Source organism: Sus scrofa, chromosome 2 (genome assembly GCF_054392235.1).
Source record: "Sus scrofa isolate SSC_HxYL_T2T_F1_AM1 chromosome 2, Sscrofa_HxYL_maternal_Yorkshire_Landrace_v2.0, whole genome shotgun sequence".
Classification (NCBI taxonomy): Eukaryota; Metazoa; Chordata; class Mammalia; order Artiodactyla; family Suidae; genus Sus; species Sus scrofa.
In genome coordinates this window covers 9,945,254-9,965,934 of record NC_139384.1, presented here as the reverse complement: position 1 = coordinate 9,965,934, position 20,681 = coordinate 9,945,254, and the positions used below count along the sequence as shown (strand labels likewise).

Here is a 20,681-nt window from a genome sequence, read left to right as displayed (position 1 = left end):
TTGGCCCTTGGTGAGTGTTGAAAGAAATCCTGAATACACATTGAGTTTTTCCCACAGGACAACAGAGGCCAGGGGTCTGACTCAATTCTGTGCACCCCTGATCTCCGCCCCAGGAATTGGTCCAGCGCTTAACCAACAGCAAACATCAGTGAATGCCTATGGCAAGGACCAGGGAGGGCTAAGGTATGAGGGTGTGTGTGTGTGTGTGTGTGTGTGTGTGTGTGTGTGTGTGTGTGGAGAGGGGGCGAGAGCTGGAAGCCAGGCTGGGCTTCAGGTGTGAACTGCAGACCTGACCCGGTCCCCTGCCAGGGCTCTGCCCCGGCTCCCGACTCCTTCTCATCTGCTCAGCAAGCCATGATTTATAGATGAAGAGAATCAAACAGGGCCGCTGGCTGCTGGGATGCCCTGGGGAGCTGCCGGAGAGGGAACGGACTTCTGAGGGCCAGCTCCCCACTGCCCAGGGGGGAACAGGAGGGGAGCCAGAGAGGGAGCGGGTACACACGTCCACAAGCCAGGGACATGGACACCCATGGCTCACATATACAAACACAAGCCATGGAGGCTCACAGCCTATGCACACCTATGCCCACCCACCCCCCATATAAACGCATGTGTATGCATGCACACGTATGCGCGCGCACACACACACACACGCAAGCTATGCTGACTCACCCCTTGAATGGACACCCACACGCATACACAAATGTGCATACACTCCCATGGTCACAGGCACGAGCAGATGCCTAGCCCACTCTGCCGTCCACGAGGTCTACGTGTTCATGAACTTCCTCTGGCCTGGAATTCTCTCTCCCTGCACACTCTCCTCTGGGGCAGAGCAGAGGGACAAGCCATAGACTTGGAGGCAAATGACCTGGGTTCGGTTCCACCTCTGCTGCTAGCCAGGGACCCAGAGCAAGCGCCACTCTGAGCTTCAGTGTTCTACCTTCAACTGGTGATGATAACCGCTGGCCTCCCCTGCTGGGGTACTGTCAGGATCAAGTATTAGCTCACAGTCGTTGAGCATGTGTCTTTTGTGGCAGACACTGCCAGGAAGTTTATATGTATTACCCCATGCGATCCCCACAGCCATGTACCCCTCTTATCCCCACGTCACAGAGGAAGAAACAGGCATGGGGAATTAAGGCAACTTCCACTTGTCCTTGACCCTGCTGCAGCTGCCTCCCTCTGAGCTGAGCTGACACAAGTGACAGCATTCTAGAACGTGCTACGTGGTGCGACCCAGCCACACCCTACTTTCTTTCTTCCTCCAAGAAGGCCGACCTCTTTCACCCTTGAGGCTTCACATAAGCTGTTCCCTCTGCCTGGAATGCCCTTCCTTCTATTCTGAAGATCCCCAGGCAAGGATGGCCTTCATTCCCTCCCGCCTATCTTTCTGCCTCCTCTGTAACTATGGCAGTTCATCACTGTGGATTAATACGTAGCATTTGCTGTGTCTTTCCCCACTGGGAACACTTGGAGGGCTGAGACCCCAGATCACTTATCTCTGTAGCCCAAGGTCCGGTACATTGGAGAAGCTGGATAAATAAGTGCTAAACAAATGCATGATGTCATTCAAGCCTGCCTCCTCCAGGAAGCCCTCCCTGATGACAAGTGCTCACAGTGACCTCTTCCTTCTCCAAAGTTGAATTACCGGCCTTCTGTCCAGCCTCCTTTTCTGGGGATTAGGCCCGTCCCCCAGCAGGGTCAATGGGGTTCTCCTCATTGCTGGGGTCTCCCACAGCCTATAGCCCAGGACACGGTACAGGAAAGCCCCCAGAAATGCTGGAAATCTAGGCACGTAGGCTTTTTTCCCCAGAATCCTCTTGTCCTTACACTCTCAGAGGGTGACACATGCACTCCCCACATCCAGCCCTTCTAGAGTTGTCGCATCACCCCCACACCCTCCTAACCCAGATTGCCCCCCTCCTGAGGCATCCTCGGATCCCAGGCCCTTGCTCTCCTTACCGAGCACCTTTAATCATAGTAAGTAACGTGTGTCCAGCACTGAAGCATGTTCCTGGTCCTCGGCAGCCCTCTGAAGGTAAATCCTCTTATCCTCATTTTAAAAGGAGGAAACTGAAGCTCAGAAGGGGGTACATACTTGCCCAAGAGCACACAGCCAAAGAGAGATAAAGCCAGAATTGGACCTGGAGTCTGGAAGACCTCAACCCTGGCCCCCCGCTACCCCCATGGGAGCTGAGCCTTAAAACAAGTCACTCTGAGGATCGGCAGAAGGGAAGAAAGAAACGGAGCAAACACAAAATAAAGAGCAGCTGGGGAAGGGCTTCCACTTCCCCCATGGAATTCTCCAAGCATTTCAGGGACCCTCTTATCCCTGCACCTTTACCATGGCTCCTTCCTCCACGGTCCAGCCCTTGGCCTCAGTAAAGCATCCTCCTGAGAGAGATGCTCGGTCCACCAAATGGTCTCAGAACAGGTTGGGGGTTGGGTGCCTGGGGCTGGACAGGTGGGAGCAGGAAGAAGAGGAGGGTGGGTGGGGTACCTGGGTGCCTGCCCAGGGCCCTGTCTGGTACTGACGAGGGTGCAACTGCTATTCCAGAGATGAAGCAGTGAGGTTGGGGGTGGTTGGGGCTGCATCTGCCATCGCATTCCTATCCTGATCCTGCCTCCTCCCACCTGATTCTGCACGACAACGTATCATGCCCCAGTGCCTCCCCCCACTATCCTTTAGTGGCAGCAGGATGACGTTCGAGGTGGAAAACAGTGAAAGCTGGAGTCACAGGTTTCCATAGGAAGGGCCTCCCATGTGCACGCAGAGCAAATAAATGGGGGAAGGTGGGAGGGCAAGTGCAGAGCCTACCAGCCCCAGGGCTATTTGGGCAAGGAAGTGGGGGGGCATTTGGGGGGCCTAGTTCACCTCCCTTCCTCTTCTTGACTCAACACAACAAAGCCAGAAAAGAGGCAAACTATGGAGAGAAAGCAACAGAAAACCAATGAGCTAAACTCTGAACCCTAGACAGCCAGGCAAAGCTCCAGGCCTCCTGTCATGCTGAATTTTCTGCCCTCTCTTCATTCTAAAACTCCCCACTCCAGGCCACCTACCTGGGGAACGGGGGCAGCTTGTTCCTTGCAGTAGGACAAAGAAAATGAGATGGGCAGGTAGAAGGAAAAAAAGAAAAAGGAGAGGGAAGAGAGCTTGGCACTCCTTTCCCGGGGGAGCTGGACTTTGGCCCTGGCCCTGCCCCCCACGCCCTCGGGACAGTCTCTCTGCGTGTCCTTCAGACAGCAGTGGAGGCACCCACACTGCCTCGGGCCTCACCCAGGGCGGGAATAAGGCTGGCAAAAGAGGAGGCCTGAGGGGAATTGTTTTGGAAAGTTACAAGTAGCTGAAAATAGGGGCTTAGCACGAGCAGCCTCCTCAACCTTGACTGTAATAAAAACAGATAATGCGTGAGTGAGCTAGGGAGAGTGTGCTGGCAGGGGCCGCAGAGGCCGGCTGGATGCAGACGGTTTAGAATTCAGAGGAGATGCCAAGTGAGTAAACAGCGAATGAAGGATTATCCGAATGGGCCAGGAGCTGTTCCAGCAAGAAATTGGACGGGGACATGTCAGGATCCGCAAGCACTCCAACGCCTCATCAGGGAGCAGGGCCTGGTGAGTTACGAGGGCCTCATCCACACCTTCCCTACCTCTGCTCTCTCTTCAGAGAGTGAGTGAGCGTGGCCTTGGTAATAGCAGCTTGCGGCTTACGTTTGTTCAGTGAAGAACAGTTTACAAAGTGCTTCAGAGCTTACGGAGGGTTTTACATCCATCGTCATATTTCAAGGAGGTGATGGCGGTACCTTCTGCCTGGTGACCACCTCCCCTCACCACAGCCACCCCCCTACCTTCTACAGTTCCTGGCTTAGGGGAGCCTGGTGTGTCTGGCTTCAGGATTCAGCCTCAAAAGGAGTTGAGGAGGCGGGGTGGGCCATCTGTAGACCCCAGAGAACTGCTGAGTCTGGACGCCACCGGGGTCAAAGCCTTCAGGACAGACAGGGCCATGTGCCAGCTCGAGAGCAGGGAGTCCAGACTGAAGGGTGTCCAGCCAGAAGTGAGCCCGGAACCTGCCACCCACCTGATCCCAAAGCTGATGAGCTGCCTGGGCAGCCATGACAATGGCCATGTCCATCAGAGCAGCAGGGGCCCAGGAAAAGGAGGAGCTCAGCTGGAGGGCCTCTTCACCAGGAGTGTGGAGCTGGGGCAGGATCGGGGGCGTGTGATGATTAAGTGCAGGCCTTGACCACTAGTTACTTCTATGAATAATGCATTGTTGTGCCTTGGCCTAAATCAGCATCTTATTGTTATTAATAATACACGGCTGCAAAGAAGCTGGGGCTGGAACGGTGCGCTATATTTTACTTGACAATCTCAGAGCACTTAAGAGTTCCTCAAGCTGATGACTCAACTCTACCTCCCCAAGTCACAGGTTTCCTTACAGGACAGGGCACCTGTCCTGCCCTGACACCCTCCCACCTGAAGCTTGGATCCATCCATCAAAGCCACGGGGGCTAGGACTCTTCTATCCTTGGATTCAAATTCTTCTTCTTTTTTTTTTTTTTTGGCCTTTTTAGGGCCACACCTGCAGCATATGGAGGTCCCCAGGCTAGGGGTTGAATCGGAGCTGTAGCTGCCAGCCTCCATCACAGCTACAGCAATGTGGGATCCAAGCCACATCTGCGACCCACGCCGCAGCTCACGGCAAAGCCGGATCCTTAAGCCACTGAGGGAGGCCAGGGATTGAACCCACGTCCTCATGGATACTGGTCGAATTCACTTCTTTGCACCACAACGGGAACTCCTCAAATTCTTGACTTGAGCTTTTGGTGGGGGAGGGGGTGTACTTGATCTTCACCAGCTCAAGGGTTCTCAGGGATGCAACATAATGTGGAGCTGCTCCCAGAGATGTTCCGGAAGATGGGCTATAATTAGTGGGAATCCAGGTAGGAGAGAAGAGGATAGAAAGACCACTAAGGATCTGAACCCAGTGCTGCCACCGACAGTCACTGTGGCAACTAACTCAACTCTCTGGCCCTAAGTCTCCTCGTTAGTATATAAGGTGTCTGAGGCTCCCTCTCAGAAGTGCCATCCTTTCATATTCTGGGCATATTATTTGCACCACAAATATTTGAATGGATCCATAGAGCGCTGCGCTCTGAACTCTGTCCGCGGTGCTGAAACAGCGATCGGCACGCCGCCTCTGTCCTTGGTGCTGAAACGGAACCCAGTGCCTGGGCTGAACCCTTTTCCAGGCCACCCCGCGCATTATCCCCGGTGAGCTGAATTCAGGAAACCAGAACCTTTTCCAGGACTGCAGAGTAGCGGTCCCACCTTCCTTTGCTAATTACTCCCTGATAAGCCCCGAGCAGAAGCCACGGCGGTGAGCAGCCTGCTCGCCGACTTCAAGAACCTCCTATACCTGGATGAGGTGCGCAGATGCCAAGGACCCCAGTCAGTAGCCCTACTCCAAACAAAAGGAGCTTCCCTGTAATGTAAATGCCTCATCCCATTCTCTCAAGGGGAGCCCCGCCGCAATGCCTCCTGGCGGCTGGCGCGGGTACTGTGCTCAGAGGAGGAACACAGAAGGTCCCCAGCGGTGACGCCTGGGCGTGCGGGGAAGGAGCGGCAGACGCTCGGGCCCCCGCCACCCCCTCACCCCTCCCAGGGCAATCTGGCGCTCTGAGCTTGCAGAACTGCCCAACACCCAAACGCTCCAGGCTGTCCCACTGTTTTCTGGCCGCCTTGGGGTGCCATGCTGTCCCGTGCGCAGCGAAGACTCAACTCACGTTGCTGTACCCTGCCAGGTGAAACTTCCTGTTCCCTCTTCCAAGGGGGGTGGGGTAGACCTGTTTAAACAAACAACCTTTTCTCCTGCTGGCAAGCAGATGATTGCAAAGACCTGTAATACGCCTCCACTGGGGCAGAGACTCCCAACTTCACACCCACCCAAATAAGGAACTTGCCCACAGCGCCTCCCTAGGAAGAAGTGGGGGTTGGGGGAAAAGGCCAACAGCTGCAGCCCACTCCTGTTCCCCCACCCCACAGTTGGGGGCTCTTCGAGAAGCAGATCTGCTTTGTGTTTCCAGGGACTGCTAGAAATTAGCCTCACTGGGTGTAGAAATTCCCATCCTTCCAAAAAACCAGCAGCAAAATCAAACAACCTGAAGACAACACCTCAAATGAGCTTTTCTGGATTCAGACGGGGAGTAAGGACAATAGACTTTTTAATGTAAAAATTTTTTGTTTTGTTTTGGTTTTTATGGCTGCCTTGGGCCAAATCCAAGCTGCAGCTGCCACCTATGCCGAAAGTGTGGGGGATCAAACACCTCCACAGTGATCAGAGCCGCTGCCATTGGCTTTCCAACCCACTGTGCCACAGCGGGACCTCCACAATAGCAGCTATAGCTAATATCATTTATTGAGCACTTACTATAGGCCAAGCACTGTGCTAGGAGCTCTGTCAACCTCTCATTTAGCCCTACCAACCTCCCCTCCCCCAGGGAAGCATCACAATCAACATCCTACAGTTGAGGACAGTGGGGATTGGAGAGGTGAGGAGACCACTCAGGGTGGTGCCACTGGCAAGTATTGAGACTGGCCTGGGAAACCACATCTGTCTGCCCTCAATCTTGCAGCTCAGCTGGGTCTACCTCACCATCCCTCCATGTTCTCGGGGAAGCCTCACCTCCCCTTAGGTGTGTTTAAGATGACACCCCCCCCCGGCCCCCTTAGCCTCATGTCTCAGCTGAGAGACACAGGGAGGAAGACAGTAACAGCCCACACTCCCGTGGCATTTTACAGCCCCCAAAGTGCACTCATACCCACTGTCCAAATCAACCCCCATGATACTGGGGCCCTCTTTTGATTTTACAGGAGAAAAAAATCCTGAGGCTCAAAGGAATGAGTGGTTTGCCCCAAGTCACACAGTGAGGAGTGGAGCCAGAACTCAGATGAAGATGTCCAGGCTCCCAGTTTAGGGCTCCCTCTCCCCATTTCTGCAAGGTTGGGGTCCTGCCACCAAGCCAGAAGGGGCGTCTTAAGGGTCTTCATGTCCTGAGGGCTTCCCGAGGCCTTGACCTGAGATGCTTCCCTCCTCCTATTCCCTAGAGGCCATCAGTTGGCTCAGCTCTAACTTGGAGTCTCCGAGTCTCATTCTAAATGAAATTTTTTTTTTCCAGGCAATTACTTCCTGCTAATTAGGAGGCAAGACTGCCAGTCCCTGGGCCCTGGGCTGACCCCTTTTCTCAACTCACGGCAGGTGCCGGGGGCGGCGGGGGGGGTTTTGATGAGGTGAGGTACTAGGTAGCAGCACCAGCCACAGAAACTGGTGGCCCCATCATCAGAAGAAGGCCAGGAAACTTTTTAGGGTGGCGGTGGGGACTAGTGGAGGAGTAAGGCGCTCCAGAGGACGGGAAGAAGGGAGGTGGGGATGCTGAGAAGGAAGGAGGGAGGGACTCTGAAGTGGGAGAGAGACAGGGGCCAAGAAGCTGGAAGGAGCCTAGACGTGCTGTGCTGAGTAAGAGAGGGACCCAGGCTCAGGAGCAGCAGGGGGAGCCAGGAAGATCCAGAGAAATGGGGACACGTCATAGGAAGGAAAAAGGAGCCATCTCAGGAAGCAGGGAGATGGAGGAGGGGGGCAGAGATTGCCCCTCTGCAGAGGGGGAGGAAGGAAGGAGGCAATCTGGAATACGGTCAAAATTATAGAAGTGGAAGAGGTAGAGGCCCGGAGATCCTGGGAGACTCCGGGAAAGGGAAGGAGAGAAGGAGGAACTGCTGAAGGAAAGCCCCGAGGAGAAGGGGAGGAGAGCGGGGGAGGACGGCTGGAGTGGCAGCTCCCAGGGCCCCAAGAAGGGCTCTCTCTACGTCATTGTCCTTGAGCCTCCCCCAATGTCAGTGCCCAGCCAGTCGGGCCTGCACGCCCTCCTACGCAGCCACAGGTGCGGGCGGGCATGATGGAAGGCACCAGCCGGCTCGGGCCCCAGATGCTCCACTCACCCAGGGCAGCCCGCCGACTTTCCTTCCTGCCAACCTGCCACCCCCTTCAGTGGGCTAAGCCAGGACCCTCCTGGGTCACAGAGCGACAGGACCATGGGGCTCCGGGGCTGTGTGGTCCAGCCCCTCCCTTAACTGAGGGAGGACCAAGGCCCAGCAAGGAAACAGTGCTTGTCCAAGGTCATACAGCAGGTGAGTGATGAGGCCAGATGAAGAGGGCTCAGGGGCTAAGTCGCAGCGGTGGGTCCCGTTCCCTCCTGGGTGAAGCCAATAACAGGAGACAAAGACAGGTCTTAGCTGTCAGCACATCAGGCCCTGATCTGTCTAAGCCCTGTGGAGTGGGGGGTGGCAGGCAGAAGGGAGTGAGGGTTGCCAGGGGCTGGAAGGGAAGCAAAGGAAGTCACCATTTATGGAGCACTGGGTGGGAGGGTTCTGCATGGGTTATAATTGCTGCTAACATTATTGAGCACTTACTAGGTACCGTGTTCCAGCCACTTAAGACACTACACGCAGATCTTTTTTAAGCCCCATGATAACCCTATAAAGTATATATTGCTGTTATCCAGTATAGAGAAGACACTGAGACCCAGGAGGGTTGAGTAATTGGCCAAGTCCGCAGGCTAACCAGAGGCATGGTTCTAACTCAAGCGGCTGGCCACTGCTCTGAGGACCGCCCCACGCCGGCATTATCTGAAGATGCTCAGATCCCTGCGTTCCCAAGCTCCCAGCCCAGCCCTGGCAGATTCTAGGCCCCAGACATCAGTGGGGTTACAAAGTCCTCTGCTGCGGGGGCTTCTTGCGGCCCGAAGGCGGTCCTAGACTTGAACAAGCCCTGTTCTAAGGTGCTAGAGTCTGGGTTCTGGTCCTGGCTTTGCCATGAACAAGCTGTGTGACTTTGGGCAGGTCGTTTGCCCTCTCTGGCCTTGGTGCTCCCACCTAGGGCATCAAAAGGTAGGACCAGATAATAAGACCTGGTACACAAGGTGCTAAGTCTATGGCGGGCACAGTTTTAGGCAGCACGTGGACATGAACTCATCAAGCCCTCCCAGCAGCCCTCTGAAGTCGGTGCTACTATTGTCTCCATTTTACAGATGGGGAAATGAAGCGATGACAGGTTAAGTAAGTTGCCCAAGGTCACAATCAATACATGGCAGATCTGGGATTTGGACCCCACTGCTTTTGATCCAGAGTCAATGCTCTGGCTGCCACCCCACATTATTCCCCTAATGACTCTCTCAGCCCCCGCCTGGTGCCCCAGAAAGTCCTGCCTATGTCCGCCTGCACAGGCACACATGCCATCATGTCTCCACTTGGGAAGCACACACTTGTCAGGTGTCCGCCTGACACAACACGCGTTTGCTCATGCTTCCACGCCCACTCCTGTGCTTCCACCCAATTTCGGTCTGGAACAGCCATAGTCGGCCATTCATTTCCACAGGGATTCCGGCACCAAGAATGGCCCAGCTCCGGCAGACCCACGGCTCGCACACACACGGCCCCCTTTCTGGGCACCGGCTGGCTCTTGGGAGCCGTGTGCCAGGCTTCAGCACATGGCCACGTGGTGGTGACGTGGGCCGCCACACCCCTTCTCCTCTGCCCCCCTCCAGTGCCTGGGTGGCTCGCACGTCACTTGGCGCACCTGCCGGCACCCCCATCCACGCTGCCTTCCTCACGCCTCTCCCCTAACAGAAGCCGGCACCTCCTCCAGGAAGGAAGCAGGCACAGGCCCAGCCGGGCTCCCACAGCCCAACGATGCCAGCCAAGCCGGGGGTGGAGAGGGAGAAAAAGGCATCAACCGGAGGCTCTGGGGGCCCGGGGTCCACGGTTCCCGGCTGAGACCAAGCCCTCTTTTAGGTCTGAGCACCAGAGTTGCGCTCTCAAGACCCTAGAGATGCCAGCTCCCCTTTGTCATTGCCAGATATGGGGCCAGATGGGGGACCAGGGGACAGAGGGTCTGCCCCTCACTCCCGAGCAGGACTGGGGTGCCATGAGGGCTTCTCTGGCCAAGGTACCATTGCAGCCCCCACCACCCCATCCCTGGTCCCTGCTCTCTCCTCCCCCTGCCCAAGCATCTCGGAGTGCTGGGTATTTTTAGGCCTCAGCTGACAGGCTGTGAAATCGCTCCCTTCGCACCTCCCTAACCAGGCGGGGGCTGGAGAGGGAGGAATGGGGTTGTGGGGGGGGGTACACACAGCCAATTCATCAGGCTTCTCCAGGGCTGGCAGGTGCCAAGCAGGGTGTAAGGGGTGCCTCCCCTTGAGTAAGAGGATCCTTCCACGGTGCCTGGAGAGAGGGAGAGGAGATAGGGTGGGGGAAAGGCTCCAGCCTGCTCCAGGGACCTGAGAACAAAGGCTTGAGGGGACACCTGAGCCCTAAAGGAGGGGCTGGGACACCCTGCAGCCAATACCGATTCCCAGCCCTCCCTTTCGAGGGAGGGGCACAGACACCCGGCTGGCTTCTGGCTCGGATCCTAGCCGGATGGGGGGGTGGGCACTGAGCAGGGTAGCCCAGTGGTTAAGACCTCAGCTTTGGAGTGAGGCTGCCTTGAAATCTCATCCCTGCTCTTTTTTGGGTGTGTGTCTTTTTAGGGCCACACCAGTGGCATATGGAGGTTCCCAAGCTAGGGGTCGAATGGGAGCTGTAGCCGCTGGCCTACACCACAGCCACAGCAACACCAGATCTAAGCCACATCCTCGACCTACACCACAGCTCATGGCAACGCTGGATCCTTAACCCACTGAGTGAGGCCAGGGATCCAACCTGCGTCCTCATGGATACTAGTGGGGTTTGTTACCGCTGAGCCATAGCAGGAACTCTCCTCATCCCTGCTTGACTGAGTGATGTGGTGAGACACTCCACGTCCCTGGGCCTCAGTTTCCTCATGTGTACAGCAGTGATTGTTCTCCTTGGCTGCATTCCCCTACTGGCAAATCCTTCTGACCGCTCCTTCCCTGGGCTGCCTCCTTTACCGTAATCCCCAGGGGCAGGAGCCCACAGCCCATCCTGGCTCTTTGATGCTCACCTGGCCCTCTCCCCCAGGGAAACAAATCCCCAGCTAAAGCAGGTGGCAAAGGTAGACCCTCCCCACCTCCCCGCTTCCGGCTGTGGGGCGCACATACTCATCATGTGTGTGCGCGGACCCAAATGCCAACATGCTCGCGGGCTGCTGGTGCCTGGGCGTGAGGGCGTTTGCTCTGGGATGACCCCTCCTAGGGAAGTGGGAAGACGTACCCAGGCCCTGCTGTGAATGGGCCCCTGTGCCAGGGGCCGTGGGCATGCGGAGGGGGGCGGCCTGCCTAGTTGCTGTGGAGACGGGTTGGCTCTGCTGGGGCTCTGGAGCTCAGGCCTAGCAGCTGGAGCTCAAGCTGGGTGGCTCCTCCGGGGCCCAGCCCTGATGCCGATGGTGGGGGCTGGGGGAGCAGAACTGACGCTCAGGAACCGTAACTGTGTCCACTGGGCCCTGGGCCGGCCCACCTTGGCTCTACACCTCTCCCTGGGAGCCTTTCTCTGATACCCAGCCCCCCAGGTAACCCCCCCTGGGGGTGTTCATCCATGTTCACCTTGCATCAGGCTATCCCTTTAACAGCCCATCACCCACCGCGAGGGCGGGGCTCCTGATTATGGATGCTGGGGATACAGCCCAGCACGGGTGCGAGACCGAAGAAGGGCTGGGCAGAGGTGGGAACAGATGTTGACAATTAGGACTCCAGCTCATATCCTTGCCTGCCTCCGGCTTCCCACCATCCACACTGCCACGGCGTTAAAAGTTCTTTATTTTTTAATTTTTTAATCTTTTTGGCTCCACCTGCAGCAGGTGGAAGTTCCCGGAGCCAGGGGTCGAATCCAAGCCACAGCAGGGAACTGGGCCACTGCAGTGACAATGCCAGATCCTTGACCTGCTGAGCCACCAGGGAACTCCTTAAGGTTCTTTGTAGAGGTATGCTGGAAAGCCATCCATGATCCTCCATTGCCCGTTAAAAATAAAAATAAAAAAATCCAGCTTTCCTATTTCAGAATGCCAGGCCCTTCATCATGGGGCCCAACCCGTCTTTCCCAAGTCTCAATCCCTGCCGCCCAAAGGCCTCCCTTCCAGCCTTGCACGCCTAGACACTCACTGCTGAGACCTGTTACAGCTCCGGGCCATTGCATGGGCTGTCCCCCCGCCACACGGAACGCCCCACCCTGCCTGCTCACACGGCAAGCTCTTATTCTTCCTTTGAGACCCCAGACTCTGGACCCAAAGCTCCAGTGTGGCTGGAACCCCAAATCAACTGCTGACCGCAAGCGACCCCCTTCCCAGAGTGGTCTGAAGATGGACAGGCTAATGGATGTCTTGGGCTTAGGACAGTATCTGGCACCTGCTGAACGATCCACGTGTCTTGGCTGTTCTGATGGTAACTGAGGAACACCGCCTCACGGAAGTCCTCCCTGCTCCTCCTCCACCAGGCTGAGGCAGGCCCATCCTCCCGCGAGCTTCCGGAACCCTCATCCCAAACATCAATCACTCAGTGTAGGGTAACGTTGATAACAGCTGCCGTTGGCTGAGTATTTACTATGTGCCGGGCTTTCTGCTAAAGATGTTTTCTGCCTTGTCTCGTCTCATCCTCCAACCCCATGGGAGCTAAGAATCACCATCGTACCCATTTAACGGAGGGGGAAACTGAGGCCCGAGTGCTGGAGTAACTTGCTCCTGAGACCCAGCTGCAGCGTCTCTGCTGGAAGCTGTTTGACCCTGGAGACCTGGCTGAAGCAAGCCCTCCCCTGCTGCAACCATAAAGTGCTCGGCACCCACTGACTGCTCCACAGGCAAGAACTTGCTATTATGGTCCCGTTGTTATTATCAGCGGAGGGAACAGGGTAGGCTGGGTGACCCAGGAGCAGTGTCCTTGGGCTGGACCCCCTATAAAGCCTGGGACCCCTATTTTCCTGGAGAAAGAAAGTGAGGGCTCAGAGGGACCCCCGGGCTGCTGGGGATGGGGGTCAGGATGGCAAGGAGAGGTACAGGGAGCCCCAGTTTCTGGACCCAGAGGACCTGAGGAGCCCAAGGGGTGCCGGAGTGAGCATGGCGGGCCCAGGTTGGGCAGAGCGGGAGAGGGCCTGCCGAGTGCCAGCTGAGCTGGCCATCGCTCTCGGGCCCCGCTGACACCACCCCGTGGTAATGAGACGGATCCAATTTGTACCCAGGGCCCCGCCGGGAGCAGCTGCCGCGGCAGGGTTTGAAGTAATTTAATTGGACACATTAGCCACACAGCTCTCTCCTCCGCTCCCCTGGTGGAGGGCCTCACGCAGGCGCCCCTCGTGGCCTGCCCCCACCCCACGCCGCCCTACCCTGGCTGGAGGTGGGGTCCGTGCTGCACCAGCCAGCACTGTGAGACCCCAACCTGCTAGGACCGACCCCACAGCACCCTGCCTCTTTCATTCTGGGGGCTCCTGAGGGCTCTAGAACCACAGGGCTAGCAGGGTTCTGTGAGCCCAAAGTTCTCCCCTTTCTCTGACGCCCCGTACAGGCTGGGGTTCAGACCTCTCTCTTCTGTCTCCTCTGATGGGCAGAGCGGGTCACCCCCTCTTTCTCCTCCATCCAGATGGAGAACCCCAGGAAGGGCATTTAAGGAGCAGGGTCATTACCAAGATGGGGGTGGGGGCCAGTCCTCATCTTAGGGCCCTGGGGGAGAGGTGCACACACACGTGCCCACGCGTGCGCACACACACACACACACACACGCTGACAGACCTGCAGGCTGACATGGACGTGCCCATATCTGACACATCAAAGCTCCAACCCGCTCCCCCAACCCCACCCTGAGCATCTATGCCCCTGGCGACACAGCCAGGTGAGGCCCGGCTCCCAGCAGATGGAGGCCTCGGAGGCAGCCAAGCCGGCAGGTGGGAGGGTGTGGCAGGGGGCAGGCAGGGCCCCTAGAGGGCACAGGCCCCGCCTGGCTGGGTACCCGGCCAGGAGAGGCGCCCTCCCCCAAAGCTTTCCGTCACAGCTCCCCGTGCACCTCGACGCACCTCGCCACAAATACACTCATTAGCTGCTGTTTACAGCGGGCCTGGCGCTCAGATGAACGCCGCTCTTACCGCCGTCCAGCTGCCGCCCGCGCACGCGCACAGGTACACACAGCACCGCGCTTCTCCCCACCGGCCCCGCCCTCCCTTTCTGCGGGCGCTGTGGCCCCTCGATGGCTTGGGTATATCAAGTCCCCAAACATCCCAGTTCACCACACCAATCAGCTCCCAGCCCAGCCTCACAGGCGACACTTTTTCCAAGGGGCCCCTCCAGGCAGAAGCTGCAGAGCGCCCCCCTGCCCCTCGAGGCTCAACGTGCCAGCCCACCTTCCAACTAACTGGGTCCAGAGTTCCAGGCCCAGGCTCTGGGCGCCATCCAGCCCCTTCCACAGGTCCCATGCTGTCTGCCAACTCCCTTCCAACCCTTGGGGAATTCTGCTGGGTGAGACTGAAGGCCTGCCCTTCTGACACAAGTTGGACAGGGCCCAGCAAGGCTGCCCCTGATGCCTGGAAGGTCAGGGACATCCATGGCCACGGAACTGGCACGATCTACCTGGTACCACTGGCTGGGGTTCCCTGGCAAGGCAGGCGGGCACCCGGGCTGGGCTTGGCACAGGCTGGCTCCGGCACCTGGCCAGACCAGTGACCGCCCCAACAGAGAGTGCTGACCTCACCGGCGGCATGTGCCACCTGCAGGGCACTGCCCAGGGAACAGGGCATTGGCATCAGGCAGGGCCACCCGGGCCCACCTGGGATGCCTCGGCGCCTTGGAGGAGCCTGTGCAGTCAACTCCTCTTCCAGCCAAGAGTCCTCTGCTCAGAACTGGGCCTCCCACCTCCCCATCTCACACACACACACCTCGAGCCCCCCCGCCCCCCAACGCCTCTCCTCGCTGTTCCCAGCCTCGCTCCCCCGGAGGAAGCAATTATTGAAAATGGTCCATCAGATTCCATAAGGATTCAAAGTCCCAGAGAGAATAGGGGTGGTGGGCGGCGGGGGGGGGGAGCGGGAAGAGGGGAACCACCCACTCCTCCTCCGCCGGTTCCCCAAGGACTTGCTGCACCAGCAGGGGTGGAGGGGGTGAGAAGGGGACAGTCCTCCACTGCCACTCAGTGCTGCCTTTAGTGGCCCTTGGGCCTGAGCTTGGGGTCAGCTGGGGTAGGCCAGCTGCCTAGGGCCTGTCTTTGTTCACCTGACACCCACCTGCTCCTCTGCCTTCCAGCTGTCCCTCACCTGTCACCTGCTGACCTGTGTGTCCCCAGACCAATCCAGCCTGCTCTAGCCCCTCTTCCCCAACCAGAAGGAGGCTCTCTCGCACCCCTCCAACCCCCAGTCCTGAGCACCCAGCCTGCCGGTCAAGCTGTCCCCAAGAGGCCATTGAACAGCAGGACCCAAGGCCAAGGCGGGGGGTGCTGTCTTCCTTGAAGCACTACAGCTTGGGGGCACTGGCTCCCCTGACCCAAGCCCCACCAAAGTCATACTTCCAGCCCTGCATTTCAGACCTGCTCTGCCCCAAGTCCCCCTCCCAGCCATGGCCCTTTGGGAGGTCCCAGACTCTGACCCAAGCCCAGGAGGTAGGCCAGGGGGGTCTGGGCCTGTGCAGATGGGGCATTTGGGGGGTGGGGAGACTTTGTCAGTCAAGTGGTCAGACAGTCAGGCCTCCTTGGACTGTCCCATACTCCATCCCCTGTCCCTAACCTTGATGGCTCTCATAGCACACTGCTGATCTGTGATTCCTGCCCCCCACATCTCCCAACAGCCTCTGCCCCTAACTTGTGCCCAGTGGGTGGAGGGTTGGCCCGGACAATCTCGTTGATTGAGAGAGAAGACCCACTGTGCCAAGCCCACCCCCCCACCCCGTCCCACGCAGAGTGTCCCCCATACTCCCTAGGAATGACATGCCCGGCAGAGTTGCTGTAGGGGGCAGAGCCGACGAACAGGTGGGACAGACAGGGAAGACTTCAAGCACTGCGACTCCCAAGGACAAGTTCACAGGGGGCTGGGGGCAGGGCCCGGGGCCCTCAGGACCTGAACTCTCCCCCAGCGCTGCTGCACCGGCCCAGACTTTCCCTCCCTGGCCTTGCTCACTCGCTCATTGCAAGGTCACCTCTCCCTCCCTTTCTCCCCTGCTACCGTCCTGCCTGCCCACTGCAACGCTGACCCCTGCGGGCCTGCCGAGGCCCTGCCCTACCCGGGGAAAGGGACACAGAGCTGCCTGGCCAGGCCAGCTTTGGGAGGAACAGAGGATGGAGGCTGAGGGCAGGAAGAGGGGTGTACACCTATGGCAGGGGGCACAAAGGAGGTGGCAGGCATGGCCGGGGCAGGCGGGGCAAGGTCGGGAACAGAAGCGATGGGGGTGTGTGTGTGTGGGGGGGCCAGTCTTCACTGGGCTCTGGCTTTTTCCCACAGTCCTTTGCTTCAGCCACGATAGATCAGGGAGAGAACGGCCTGGGGGCCAGGGGTCTGCAGCGGGAGGGAACAGCGCCTGTCTCCTGTCAGGGTAAGGGTCTTAGCAGAAGGCTGAGCCCTGTGGGGACTTGCAGAGGGCCTGGGAGGAAGGAGGGGGTACCACAGGGACCTTTTGAAACCAGCCTGGGACGTGGGGGCGCAGGAGAGGACAGGTGATTAGGATTTTTCTAAAGGACTGGGCCGCAGGTGTTCTGGGCAGTGGGACGAGGGTTGGGGATGTACAAGGTACCGGCCTTTGCGGAACCAGAGGGGTGGACCTGAATCACATGGGAGTTTATTTGCATATCGTGCCAGCCTCGGGGGACACACACCTGCCTGGGGGAGAAGAGCCTGGAGAGCCCAGGGTGAGCGGGGGAGGGGAAGTCCGACCTGGAGCTGTACGGATTACAGGAGGTAGGTAGGGAGCACGGAGATGGTGGTGGAGGGGCGGGTAAGGGCTCAGAGGCCAGATTGACAGTTCCCCAGGGGCCTGGGATCGACGGCAGCTTCTGACCCCCCCCAGCCAAGCGTCCACATCAGAGAAAAGGAAGTAAACCCCAGGCCAGCCTGTTTCCCAGTCCGAGCGGTCCCTGTCCTGCTGGACTGCCACTGTCCTGCAGCCGCAGTGGGCAAGATGGGTCTCCAGCCCAGGCACGGAGGCCCACTGGAAGGGGAGAGGGCAAAGCCTGGGGGCTGCCAGTGTGCCAGGGGCGGGACTGGGTTCCAGGCCCTTTGCCCAGAAGATGCCAAGCACATCAAGTTGGCCTCTGTGGAGAGGGCAGAGGTGCTTGGAGGAGTGGTGATGTCATGGTGCCCAGGCGTGGGAGGAAAGAGGAGGGAGGGAGAGGGGACCAGGTCAGAGCCCCAGGCCACTGGCCTGATAGGAAAGGAGAGGCTGCCAGCCTGGCAGGGTGGGGGAGGGGAATGTCCTCACTGCATCTCCCCCTCCCATCTGCAGACCCCAGAGCTGGTCTCTGAACTAAGCCATTGGCTTCGGAGGGGGTGATCCAAGCCAGAGAACGCTTCTGTCCTTGGTCCAAGTGCTGGTGGCTGGTGGCCTCTTGGGGGAAGATGGCAGGGTAGGTGACCCGGGTGCAGAGAGATGAGGGGAGGGGTCTCCAAAGGCAATGTCCCTTCGGCCATCACCTAGAGAGGACATTCGTGGATGGGCATGAGGTTCTGCCCCATGTACGCAAGTGCTGAGTGTGTGCCACGCCTGGCACCCAGGAGGTCCTCCTCAGTGGGCTTGGGCTGCAATGACTTGATAGGGGTGAGAACGGAGGCAGGGACAGGCTGAGGCTGCCCCTAGAGGGAAAGAGCAGATGCAGGCCGGGGCAAGAGCAGGCAAAGCCGGCTCCCCCTGGACTGCCCTCAAAAGCCTTGGGGCTCTAGGCCCCTTCTGTAAAGGGCCTTAGTGGTCCCCCGCCCCAGGTCAGCAGCAGTAAGCCTGGAGGCTCTTCATCTGGGTCCAAGTCCTCAGGCTGCCGTGTCGTGCTTTTGGCATCAGAGAGAAACCCAGAGGCATGAGACCCTGCTGCCAGAGCTGGCAGGCAGGGGGTGCTGGGTCTGGGGTGGGGCACCCCAGGTGGGAGCCGAGACTGAGCCTGGGCAGGAGCTGCAGGGGACCTGCCTACAGGTGGGCACTGTGTGAGGAGGCGTCAGGAGCCAAGGAGGAAATGGCAGAGCAATTTCCCGAGGAAGGTGGAAAGATTCCTCGGCTTGGCTTCCAGGAGGCCAGGCAGCCGTGGGCTCCCAGGCCACTCCCCGGGCTTGGGCTCCGGAGAAATGCAAAGGAGCACGGCCCCTCCCCCTCCTTCTCCGACCCGGACGGGAGTGAGTTTGGGGTTCTTTGCTTACCCCTTCCCCAAGCCCAGGAGAACATTCCCCCCATTCACCCTTATTCTCACCAGTCTCTGCTCTCTTTCCCTTCAGGTACCCCTGCCTCCCTCCTCCACGCTCCTGCGCCTCGCTACCCCCTCCCCCCAGAGCCCCCGTCTCCTGCTGCTGCACCAGATTCTCACTCGCCCCCTGGCACCCTCTCAATTCACAGTTGGCACTGCCGGTGTCACTCCGCTTCCCGGTGCCCACAACCTTGGCCGAAAGCTGCTCGGGATCCTTGCCCTGTGGCCCCCTAGCACTGGCACCCCAGGGGTACGGGTGCTGGGGACCCGGGGGTGCCTCTGAGGGCACTGCGGGGGCAGCGGCTCCTCGCTCCGCCACACACGTTGTCCTTGGGCTGCTGGGGGTGGGGGGGGAGGTCCTTGTGGGGACACTGCGAAGCCGGCGCCCCGGCATCAAGCTTGGCAGTGCCCGGACTGCGGGGGGCCGGGGTCCGGGCTGCTGCTGCTCAAGCCCGTGCTCCCGGGGCTGGGGTGACCCTGAGTGGGGGCAGTCCGTGCGGTTCCGTGGACAGCAGCCCCGGGCTGGGGCTCCGAGACGGCGCCCGGCGCTGCCGCCGTCCTGCCCGCCGGTGCGGGGCGCCCCAGCCCGCGCGGGGCCGCGCTTACCTGGGCTGGCCGCCTCCGGGTCCCGGTACATGGTCCCCTCGTCTCCGGCTCCCTCCGGGCTCTTCAGAGCCGCCCGCGGCCGCGCGTTGCTCCGCCGCCGCTGCAGGGCATGGGGCTGGGCGACCCCCGGGGGCGGGTCCGAGGGCGGGGGCCGCACTGGCTGCACCGAGCCGCGGAGCCGGGGAGCGGGGGCCGCCCGCCAGCCCTCCCGCCCGCCCGCCGAGCACGCTGCCGCCGCCGCCGAGCCGCGCCGAGCCTCCTCCCTCTGGCCTGCGCGCCGCGTGTGCGCGCCGGAGCGTGTGTGAGTGTGTACGAGGCCGTGTGTATGTGTGTGTGTGAGCGCGTGTGTGAGCGCGCCCGGGGCACCGCCGGCGCCGCCCGCCCGCTGCCGAGCGCCGCTGCCACTGCCGCCGCCACCGCCACCGCCACCGCCTGTGCCCGCTGCTGCCCGCTGCCGGCCGCGCGCTGCACTGCAGCCCGCGCCCACCGCCGCCAGGAGCCGCCCCGAGGGCACCGCCACCGCCCCACGCCCCGCCCGCCCGCAGCCCCTGGGGGGAGGGCACGGAGCCCGCCGGCTGGGCTCTTCGAGCCTGCGAGTCCCGGAGCACCGCGCGACCCGCCCGGCGGATGCCCCGCGCTGATGGCCGCGGCTTCGAACCCGGCAGGGCGGCGGAGCGGGCCACCTCCTCCGAGGCGCCCTTTGACTCCATTCCAAAAGGCGTGGAGATCCACTCCGGGTTTTTCGCTCGGTGGCGGCTGGAGGGCGTCAGCTCGGGACTCGACAGCGCGGCGGTTTCAGGAAGGGGAGCTGGCGTGTGTGAAAACCAGGAGTGGATTTTTTGCCAGCGCTGAGCCTGGTCCGAAGCTCTGGCCATCCCCAGATCTTGCCCACAGCTGGAACCAAGGTCTAGCATCGCCACCTTCTGTGAGGGACTAGGCTTAGTGACCCTCTCCACTTAACCCAGCCGCTCAATAGAAGAAAAGAGCCCTTTCAGCCTCTGCTCATCCTTCTCTTGCACCTCTTCTCCCCTGCAAACCCCCCCCCAATTCCCTTGACCCCAGCACTTCAGTGGGTAAGAAAGGCCTCCTTCCCCTTCCATCCGTGGGCTCCCTTGGCCTCCTCCGCCCCGCTGTCAGTTCAGCACAGTCCAAATCAGGTGAACCCTAATTCTCCTTTCTCTGCAGAATGTTTGATTCTGGGGCAGGGAGGAGAAGGGGCCCATCTCCCAAGGCTTTTAAAAGCCTGGAACTGAACCATTGATGGTGTCAGGTACAGAGACCTCCCCACACACACCTACACACCTAATCACCTACATCACCTCCTCCACAGCACCCCCCAACACACACACACACACACACACACACACACACACACACACACACGCAAATACACCTCCTACACAATGAGATACAGACACTGAAGCGTCACACAATCCAGGGCCTGCTCCTACCCTGAACTGAAGGGGATACACAGGAGGGCAAAATCCCAGGGCTGCTGCAGCATCCTGCCCCTACCCCCCTCCGCTGAGAATGCCGTTCGCAGGTGAACCAAAGATTCCTATTCTCACCCCAGAAATGGACTTTATACTACATGGCGCACGCCCAGCCACACCTCCACCTTCCCACAGCACAGCAGGCAGCCAGCACCCACAGGGACAAGCCTCCATCTCAAGCCTTCCTCAACGTTGACACCCCCCCATCCCCTTGAACTCACACGAAGCCTGT

At 59.5% G+C, this 20,681-nt stretch overlaps 1 protein-coding gene across 1 annotated transcript in view; it reads right to left on the bottom strand.

Moving 5' to 3' along the window:
* The window catches only part of SYT7 (synaptotagmin 7), a 64,955-nt gene extending 45,712 nt beyond the window's left edge, over window positions 1-19,243 (bottom strand). The window contains exon 1 of the mRNA XM_085010944.1: window positions 18,957-19,243. Within this exon, the coding sequence (XP_084867070.1) occupies window positions 18,957-18,987 (31 nt within the window). The 5' untranslated portion in view covers window positions 18,988-19,243. The remainder of the gene's footprint in view (window positions 1-18,956) is intronic.
* Window positions 19,244-20,681: the final 1,438 nt, after the last annotated feature.